Source organism: Urtica dioica, chromosome 11 (genome assembly GCF_054948205.1).
Source record: "Urtica dioica subsp. dioica isolate 48M chromosome 11, U.dioica_male_clone48M_v1_H2, whole genome shotgun sequence".
NCBI lineage: Eukaryota > Viridiplantae > Streptophyta > Magnoliopsida > Rosales > Urticaceae > Urtica > Urtica dioica.
Genome location: NC_142766.1, coordinates 11,843,904 through 11,854,406, shown reverse-complemented (window position 1 = coordinate 11,854,406; position 10,503 = coordinate 11,843,904). Strand labels below are relative to the sequence as shown.

The window sequence follows — 10,503 nt, the reverse complement described above, 5'->3', positions numbered from 1 at the left end:
TTTGTGTTCGCGTGACTGAAGGTTCACGAACAGCTGAAGACTGAAGGTTATCCGAGCCAGGCGGTTGCTCGAATGGTGGAATTGAGACGAGGCTCAAATTTAGGGGGAGTCTCTGACTAGGTGATCATTGGTGGTAATAGTCTCTAGGTTTTATTGATTTGTTGATTGTAATCATATATAAACCTTGCGTGTACTATTGACTACAAGATAGTGAAATCCTTTCCACTGGCAGAGTGCCCCCAGACGTAGGTGTGTTTCACCGAACTGGGTAACCATATCGTGTGTACTTTGTTTTGCACTGTTTGTTGTTTATCCATAATCTGTGTTCAAGCAAGTTGTCGGACACATTGTCAACACATCGTGCGACATCTTGTCTTCGCGACTAATCAGAATTTCAGTCGCGATTGACAACCGGGATTCAACGATTTTTTTCCTTCTATCTCTATCCTTTGGAACTCCCTTTATTTATGTTTTGTTTAATATTTTAATTGCAATAAATTATTTGGATTTTCTTGTATGCGAAATTAGTTCTAGAGTATGATTTGAAATGTAATTAGTCTCTCTAATATTGTATCCCCAAAAAGGCTTGTTATTCAACATAGTCTTTGTTGTCTTTCGAAAAGAAGGCTCTAAATATCTTAAGGATTAATTGTTATTTTCTTTTTCTTTTTTGGGTTGATATTGGCTCTTTTTTTAGACCGATGATTTAGGATACAAGAAGTTTGAATTGAGTGAGATTATTTTGAGTTATAGTTTGATTGGATTTCAAATAAGTTCATTGAATTTTTTAAATCAATTCTTGATTTGACCGTTCGTTGTATTTTGGTAGGTTATTAGATATGCTGCCAAGGAAGAAGCGATCTGCCCAGAGCAATATGCTTGAGCTAGTCAGATTTGCCGAAGATATATATTCGTAAGATCTGAGGCCGAAAAGTGGTATCAATAGCCAATCGAAATCTTATACGAGAGCAGTAATTTGATGTGGCTCAAGTCGGTGAGCAAAGACTGCAGCCGCGGCGAGGACTATTAAAAAAATTAGAACGCTTGGACGAAGGACTTATAAACGCCGTCCAGATGTTTATTGCCGCGGCAGAAGTTATGTCCGCCGAACTCCTTATTTTACATCATTTAGACGACATTTTTTCTACTGTCGTGGGAGATAATACAACGGAAAATAAATTGTAGTATATATAATATATATATATGTATATATGTACACATATATGTATATCACTTTTTATTTTTATGGTCTATTCTATAATCTCTAACAAAATCTCTAGCAATCTATTGTGTCACATATGAGATTAGAGTCGTTTTTCGGTTGATATATCTTATAATATTAACAAAGCATATCTCTTGTAATATCTATGATTTGCCATAAAAGTAAGCTCTATAAGAATGATAATATCATCATACAATTATTTTAGATTATGTTAAATTCTCTATTTTCCAATTGGTTAACTGAATATCCTTTTCATAGTTACCATTTCACAAAGCCAATAATAAATTTACACCAAATTCTCGAGTAAAGCCTTAGCACAAACAAATTGTATTATGTAAACTCGATTTTAAGTAGGGATGACAATTTCGTGTTCGTGTCGTAATCGTGTTGTGTTAATCATATTTGCATAAATAATTGTTAGAACCAAATCCGACCATTTATTAATCGTGTTTGAAGTCTAGATTCAAATCCGACCGTTTATTTTTTTTACAGATCCATAACCGTTTAAATTAAACCATTTAATAGTCATGTTAAATGGATTATTTAATCGTGTTTTAATCGTGTTTAGACATTCGGACTCAATAAATTGCGATTAAATTATAAAAAAAAACGTAATAGTCAAAAGAAAAAGAAATACTCTTAACAAAATAAAATTAGCATAAACATAATAGTCATAGGAAAATAAAACTCCAAAATACAATCATCTTTCACAAAAACAAATAAAAAAGACATACGATTAGTTTTAGTCAATACGAATACTTGAACCTTCGGATTCTACATCCTCATCATGTAACTTAAATTTCAAAACGTCTTTTATGATAACATTGGCTTCTCCATTTGATCCTACATAAATTTTATAATTAGTTAAATATATCAACACAAAAATAAATTCAAGACTAATAAAACTAAAATGATAAAATAAAATTAAAAAAAAAAGTAATTACCATAAAGCCAATCACGAGTGCAAACTAATGCCTCGACCGTGCTAGGAATAAGTCGGCTACGATATGCATCCAAAACTCTACCACTGGTACTAAACGAAGATTCTGAAGCAACAGTTGAAACGGGAACGGCTAATATATCACGAGCCATTGCCGCAATGATAGGATATCGACATTCATTTAAATTCCAATAGGCGAGGATGTCTAACTCGATGTTCCTATCCATTTTTGGCTCTTCTAAATAGAATTTTATAATTATATGAAATAATAATAGTTTGTTAATTACATACAAAAATATCATTGGTAACGTAAAGTGAATTAATAAATTTTCTAGGATAATTTGAATTCAGAATTGTGATTGTTCGACATTTAATTGAATTAAATTGAATTGAAATCAAATAAAATTGAATACGAAACGTTATTATGAGACTATTGTTAGTGTATATGTGAATTGTGAATTGTGATTGTTCGATATGAATTTAATCGAAAACAAATAAAATTGAATATGATATTGTGAGACTATTGTCTGCGATTGTTCAATATGAATTGAATTGAAATAAAATAAAATTGAATATAATATGTTATTATGAAACTATGTGAATTGTGATTGTTCTATATGAATTGAATTGAATATAATTGAAATATAATAAAATTGAATATGATATACGTTAATATTAGACTATTGATATTGTGATTGTGAATTGTGAATTGTGATTTTTTTTTAGAAGGAAAATAAGGTGGAGACGGAAGTGGCGACCTTGCCTCCCCCGCTGCCTCATGTTCGGATTTTCTAGGTCGTCCAGATCGGCATTTGGCGCAATCCACTAGAGCGACCTACCAGCGCAAGCACTGGCCCCGTCAAAGCAGCCCCACCGAATGCCTAGTATAGTTCCAGAAGCCGGAGGTCACCCAGTCCCAAGCGATTCTCACCCCTCACAATGTCACACAGACAATTGATTTTTGGGGGAATCGAACTCGGGACCAAGCCCTCCAAACCCTTAGGAGTTAGCTTGGAACCACTAGACCACAACACTCGGTGGTAAAATTGAATATGATATGAATTGAATGGAAATCAAATAAAATTGAATATGATATGTGTTATGTGACTATTGTTATTGTGATTGTGAATTGTGGTTGTTCGATATGAATTGAATTGAAATTAAATAAAACTGAATATGATACGTTATTATTAGACTATTGATATTGGGATTGTGAATTGTGATTGTTCGATATGAATTTAATTGAATTGAAATCAAATAAAATTGAATATGATACGTTATTATGAGACTATTGTTATTGTGATTGTGAATTGTGGTTGTTCGATATGAATTGAATTGAAATCAAATAAAATTGAATATGATATGCTATTACGAGATTATTGTTATTGTGAATTGTGATTGTTCGGTAAAAATTGAATTGAAATAAAATAAAATTGAATACAAAACGTTATTATGAGATTATTGTTATTGTGTATGTGAATTGTAATTGTCCGAAATAAATTGAATTTAATTGAAACCGAATAAAATGGAATACGATATGTTATTACGTGACTATTGTTATTGTGATTGTAAATTGTGATTATGAGAACACCCATTTGGCATACTAGTTAAATCAGTAATTGAAATCAACTAATTGAATATTGATTTTATGTTTATAGTTATAAATTAATAATTTTACATACATAATATTAATCGTGTTTAAATGGGTCGTAATCGTGCTATTACTCGTAATCGTATTAATTGGGTCATATTCGTGCGGGTCGTAATCGTGTTTCGTGTCGACCATTTAATAATCGTGTTAATCGGATTTTGATCGTGTTATTGTAATCGTGTCGTTTTGACCCATTATTTAATCGTGTCGTTTTGACCCATTATTTAATCGTGTTAGCGTGTTCGACCCGATTAAGAACCGACTCATTTATTGAGATCTAAATCCGCTTTAAATCGTGTCGTAACCGTTTCGTGTTTGGTGTCCGGACCAAATTCCCATCCCTAATTTTAAGTGGGTTAGTGCTCCCAACTTTAAGGTTGAAATTTGGATGAGACGATGTTGTGCTTCTACTCTTGCATCATCGCACTAGAGGACAAGTGTTGTTATTCCGCAGCTTATGTTGAATTTTTTAAATCGTATTTCATGTGATAACATAAAACCTGTCAAAACTAGGTATGTATATAGGATTAATATTATTATACTTGTTAATGGAAGTTAAACTGCATAACGCGTATCTATTACTTTTACATCAATCAACAATTCCTATGTAATTTTATTTATGTATTTTATTTCCCCCTCTTTTTATATTATATTAACTTTATCTTTTAGGTATTGACCAAATTATCTTCCCGTTTAATTCTTTCATTAGTTTCATGAGTTTATTAAGGGGATAATTTTAATTCGTTTATTTAATACAACTATTGGGACTTAGTAGTCTATATGTGGGTCAAAGTCTCCGATTAGGAAAATACATAGGCTAACAAATGAGTGTGACAATTCTAGGATTCTCTTCTTTTGTTCATTAAATTTATTTAAAATATGTCATTTTCCTTAACCCTACCATTATATCTCTCTCTTCATTTCCAAATGATGACCAAAAGAGGGAAGAAAAAAGAAAGAATAAAAATTGTAAAATAGAAAAAGAAAAAAGAAAAACGAAAGAGGTTCCAAAAAAGACAAACCAAACCCCCTTTTCTGAAAAAAAATCAACATTATTATAAGTGCAATGGCTTTCTTTTTCCCACAAAGGCCTGAGGGGAGAATTCAAGGAGTTACTCTCTGAAGGGATATGGGTTTAAGGGATCACAATACACAAAGTAGCAACAATATTATGTTCTTTGATCAATCTTCTACTTTCATAGAATGGCTTAAGCCCACAACACCATCAATATCTCCTTCTAATTCCTCTTCCAGTTCTTCTCTAAGCTTCAACAATGATCAAGACTACCTTGTTCATCATGAAAAGTCAATGAACAGTACTATGCAGTGCTTGCCTCTTCTAAGCAAGGTTGAAGATAATTTCGCGGCGCAAAGAGAAATCAAGGAAGAGATGAAAGTAGAGAAAATTGCTGTGTCCTTGCACATTGGACTGTCCAACACAACAGTTTGTGATGAAGTTGATGATGATTATGAAGATGATCAAGATGGCGACGATGATCAATATCATGATGGGATCAAGGATATCAAGCAGGATTTTGATCAACATAATCAAGAAGAACACGCCATGAAGAAGGGCTTTCAATATTTCAACATGGAGAGGAGGTTTTGGATCCCAACTCCTTCACAGATACTTGTGGGGCCAATGCAATTTGCTTGTTCCATTTGTTTCAAGACCTTCAATAGGTACAATAACATGCAGGTTAGTTGATTATTTACTTGTGTTCTTTTATCATTTCCCCGAATCATGATGTATGTATGATGTGAACCCATGAAGTTATGATAATATTGAAGAAATATTTATCATGTAAAAAATCACTTCATAATTAACAGACATCATATGCTGTCTAGGGAGAATTTCAGTTCATCTTTTTCAATTACAAGAAAAAGTAACCATGTATATGTGTGTGTCTTTTGACACATCAATGATTGATAATGATTCTCATAATCTGAAATTGCATCTCTTCAAATAATCTTGTATTTCTGCTATTAGTCTGTTTATTACCACTTGTAACACTTTTCATATTTTTGTCGTCAAATTGTTGTCCTCATTTAAGCTTTTTGGTTTGCAGTAATAAGATAGAAAATAAAAGGTCAAAATGGTATAACCATAGATGTAAAAGAGCAAATAAAGACAACAATTCAACGATCAAGATAAGCAGCGTAGATTTCCCACGAAATATCTAGGTTCTGAAAAAAAAAGAAAAAGAAGAAGACATGATATTCAGTATTCATTAGAGTAATTAAATAGTAGATATGATCTGAATCGCAGATGCACATGTGGGGGCACGGGTCGGAGTACAGGAAGGGGCCGGAGTCGCTGAAGGGGGCGCAGCCGGGGGGGATGCTGCGGCTGGCGTGCTACTGCTGCGCTGCGGGGTGCAAGAACAACATAAACCACCCGCGAGCGAAGCCGCTCAAGGACTTCCGCACGCTGCAGACGCACTTCAAGCGCAAGCACGGGGCCAAGCCCTTCGAGTGCCGCAAGTGCGCCAAGCCCTTCGCCGTCAAGGGCGACTGGCGCACCCACGAGAAGAATTGCGGCAAGCTCTGGTTCTGCTCCTGCGGCTCCGACTTCAAGCACAAGCGCTCCCTCAAGGACCACATCCGCTCCTTCGGCCCCCACCACCACGCCCTCGCCGCCCCCACCACTGCCTGATCAGCAACATCACAAGCTCTGTGCTCGCTAACAAAACATTCTCATATGCCTTTGGGATTGCTTTGTCACGGAGCACTAATGCTTGCTTTGCTTCTTAATTAGGGTTTGCATGCCTGCGTTGCATTTGATTTCTGTTGTGTTCTCTGTATTGTGTCTGTTGTTATAATAAGTATATCTGTACCAAAGATTTGCCTCCGGGGTTGGTGAAGCAGGTGAATTTTCTTCTCAATATATACCCACACAATTTATTAGAATTGTGTTGGGTATGGCGAATATTGGTGAAAATTTGCCTGCTTCATTGCCGATATATGGTGATCTTTATACATTAAGCATTATGTTTGTGTTCTTGTTATCATCAACTTTCTGTATTGAACCATTTCTATCTCTCTCTAGGCGACACTTACGCAATTATTTGACATCATGAGATTGTGCTTGTCTTATAGGCAAAATTAAGGTTGTGTTTGGATACTCTCCCTTAAAAAAAAAAAAAAGTTGTGTTTGGATACTTTTATGCTCAAAGTTGGATACAGCTTGATGTATATATATTATATAATACCAGTTAGATATAGCAATGAGGATATATACACATGTGCAAAGTGACATGAATAACGGGTCGATGTGTTTAGAGAAATGATTACATGTAAAAGTGTCATTAACTCTAATTATGATTTGAAATTTCCTTGAATATATGTGATAAAACATGTAATGTGGATTATAAAGTGAAGGTGTTAAATATATGAAAAGTATGTGAATTTTGCGAAACTTTATTAGTTTTGTGTCCAACAACATTTAGTAAAGTTTTATGAAGCTCGATAGCAAAGTTGGAGCTAATACGTATATTTTTGTGGCATTTCCTTGCGTTTTATATTTTTTTACAATTTATTACATGTTTTTTACAATAATTAATAGCCACTCTCGATTAAAATTTTAAGAAGAATTTGTTGCAACTAGCTAATTCTTTAACTTTTTTTAAAATTTTTAGGCAAAGTTTCATTTAATTAAAAAAAATAATCCATCATATCGAAATAAATTAAATTAACTAAACCATTTAATTTAATTTACTTCGGCTTGATATACTATTTTTTTAATAATATAAAACTTTGGCTATTTTTTAAAGAGAAGGTTGACTATTACTGATTTAATTGCCCTAAATTTTGATCTAGTTATTTAGATATTCAAAATATAGTTTAAAATTATTATATTTAGTCTTTTCATAGTATGTAACGTATATGTTTCATTAATTTTAACTATTTTTTTAATAATTAGATCATTAGATTAAAATTTAAATATAAATAATCTAAATCAGTTATATATATATATATATATATACAAAAAAAATTAGATAAATAGCCAATTAAAACGTTTGAAATTGCTATATAGCTAACATTTTGTAAATCTTAGATAAATAACCATAAATGTGATGCGGTCTAATAAATGGAAGTGGTTATTTATCTAAAATTTATGTTTGTAAATATATGGAAGTGACTATTTACCTAAAATTTACGAAATATTGATTATTTAGTAATGTCAAACGGTAAATATAATCATTTATCTAATTAATCCATATATATATATATATATATATGATATATTATATGACGAGCGACAATGTTTTTTTACATAATCAAAATATGAGTCATAGTGATCAACATTGTAACCAATTTTTTTAGTAATCTACATATGAGTCAAATGATCAACATTTGTCAAACATTCAAAAGCATGAGTGGAGAATATACAGTGATGATGTACAGGGTCCAAGTTGGAGGGCCATATTTCTACAAAAACGAAATCCTACAAATTATATAGTACACATCAGCTACATAATGATTGAGCATTAATTGTGGGAATTAAATTGATGCAGATATATACCGGGATAAACTTCAATCTAGACATAGGTGACCTATGAGCTTTAAATAGGTGACATTGTAGACATAGGAGACCTATGAGCTTTAAATATGTCACATTGTTAAAAAAAAAAAAAAAGGGATTCAACATATTTCTTTTTGTATAAGTCAACTTTATTTTCATACGAGTCAGATGCAAATAAAGTTGACTTATACAAAACAAATATGTTGAATCAACGTTCTTTAATAATGTCATACTATTTTGGGCACTAAAAGAAGTGAAAATACCATTTTTATTAATGTGCCTTCTATTATTTGACGAAAATGATAATTCCGTTAGGTAATTATTTGTTTTCCGAAGATTAACGGAAGTGGTATTTCTGTTAGACAATTTTTTAGTTTAACGGAAGTAGTAATATCCGATTTTTAATTAAAAAAATTAATAAGAGACAAATAATACCAGTCGTTAGATCTTTATCAACGGTTCATAATTTTTTTAGTTAAAAAATACAAATACAAATAATTAATAGAAATTAGCATAAATATGTCTTCCGACAACTTTCTTCCATTTTTCAAATGCTATTTGAAGAATTTTTTCCAATATCATTAGTTACGAAAATAGTATTTTTGTGAGGCACATAAAGCTAATGATACTTTCGCTAATTTTCATGCTGTTGACCCAGCATGACATCTGACTCTGAATTTTTTAGTGTATTCACCCATTTTTACATAGCATCGGTTAATTCACTGAACTTTAAATATTGTCACTGTGATGTTTTTGCTTAAGTTTTGTCGTTTATATTTATTAAATCTTAGACGTGTGACCGCATGACTTTATTTAAAGGGTAAAATAACCAGATCTATAGATCAGCAAATTTAATTTTAGACAAAAATATAAGTGTTTGACTTATGAATTGTATTTTTAGATCCAAACATTCGATTTAGATTTGGTGATGAGTTTTCACATGAAATGTTCATTTGACGTAATTAACAAGATTACATTGGTAGCAGGGTCGAGAATCCTTAATATTAAGTAAAAGGATTAGGAGTGTCAAGTTAAAAAATTCAAGGATTATTGGTATCAATAAAATAAGTAGACATCATTCTGCTAAATTTCATGAAATTCAAGGACAGCATGTAGAAAAGGTCTTTAATTTATCATGTAGTCATGCTTATATTGGAAATTCAAAATTAAATGTTTTTATTGTACAAATTATACCAAGATTAGATCTTTTCGTTTGAACTTTAAGAATGTTAATACATATACTGAATCAACCTAAATTCTTAAAATATATTCAAACTAAAATTTTGAATCATAATGATTTTGTAAAATAGAAAATCCGATTTGGAGATTTAATACGTGTATGAGTAGAGAAATAACTCATGCGTAATTAGATCATCAACATTTTATTTTATTTTAATGAGAGTATTCGTACTTAAATTTTGGAAGATATACGCTTACAGCAAATTAAAATTTCAGCAGAAAATTGTGTGTGTGTGTGTGTGTGTGTGTGTGTGTGTGAGAGAGAGAGAGAGAGAGAGAGAGAGAGAGAGAGAGAGAGAGAAACTATATTATGTTTGCCTGGACAGACGGTCCCAAGAATGCAAAGTTTATGTTACAACTTCCTAACGCAGACCTTATAGTATCTAGTATTTAATAGATCTAGCATCGAACAGAAATCCGAAATAGATATATAACAGGTACTCATTTGGATACCAAACATAATAAAAGTTGGAAGCTTAATGATTGTCGTGTGAAAGAGAGATTTGGGATGATGACATTTTCTTTCTGAGTGCAAAACATGAAAATAGGAGATTTGAAATGTGAATTCCTTTCGAGGTAGGCTTGACTAATGAAAAGAATAAAGTAACTTGTAAAAGAGAAAAATTGGAGAGAGAGAGAGAGAGAGAGAGAGAGATATTGATGATAAAGAGAACTCCACCATAGTTTGTCGGAAGAAAAACTTGATTGATCTGATTTGGAGGAATTAGAGGAAAACAACAAATTGTTTAATAGATCTCTACTCCGAATCAGAACTACTATTTGTTTTTTGTTTGCATATGTTACATTTTCACATATACCGCTTTCACATGCAAGTTGGGGCCATGCATATGCATTACGTGGGCACAGCCCAGCATGATGCGTGAGCTATCTTTTCTTTTTCTTTTTTTTCATAGCCAATATATATC

At 32.2% G+C, this 10,503-nt stretch overlaps 1 protein-coding gene across 1 annotated transcript; it reads left to right on the top strand.

Annotated features, from left to right (window-relative positions):
- Positions 1-4,833: 4,833 nt before the first annotated feature.
- WIP3 (WIP domain protein 3) lies at positions 4,834-6,887 on the top strand. Its single transcript, XM_089601693.1, has 2 exons — positions 4,834-5,512; positions 6,083-6,887. Exons 1-2 carry the CDS (start codon positions 4,943-4,945, stop codon positions 6,467-6,469), a joined length of 957 nt encoding a protein of 318 aa, XP_089457819.1. The 5' UTR covers positions 4,834-4,942; the 3' UTR covers positions 6,470-6,887.
- Positions 6,888-10,503: the final 3,616 nt, after the last annotated feature.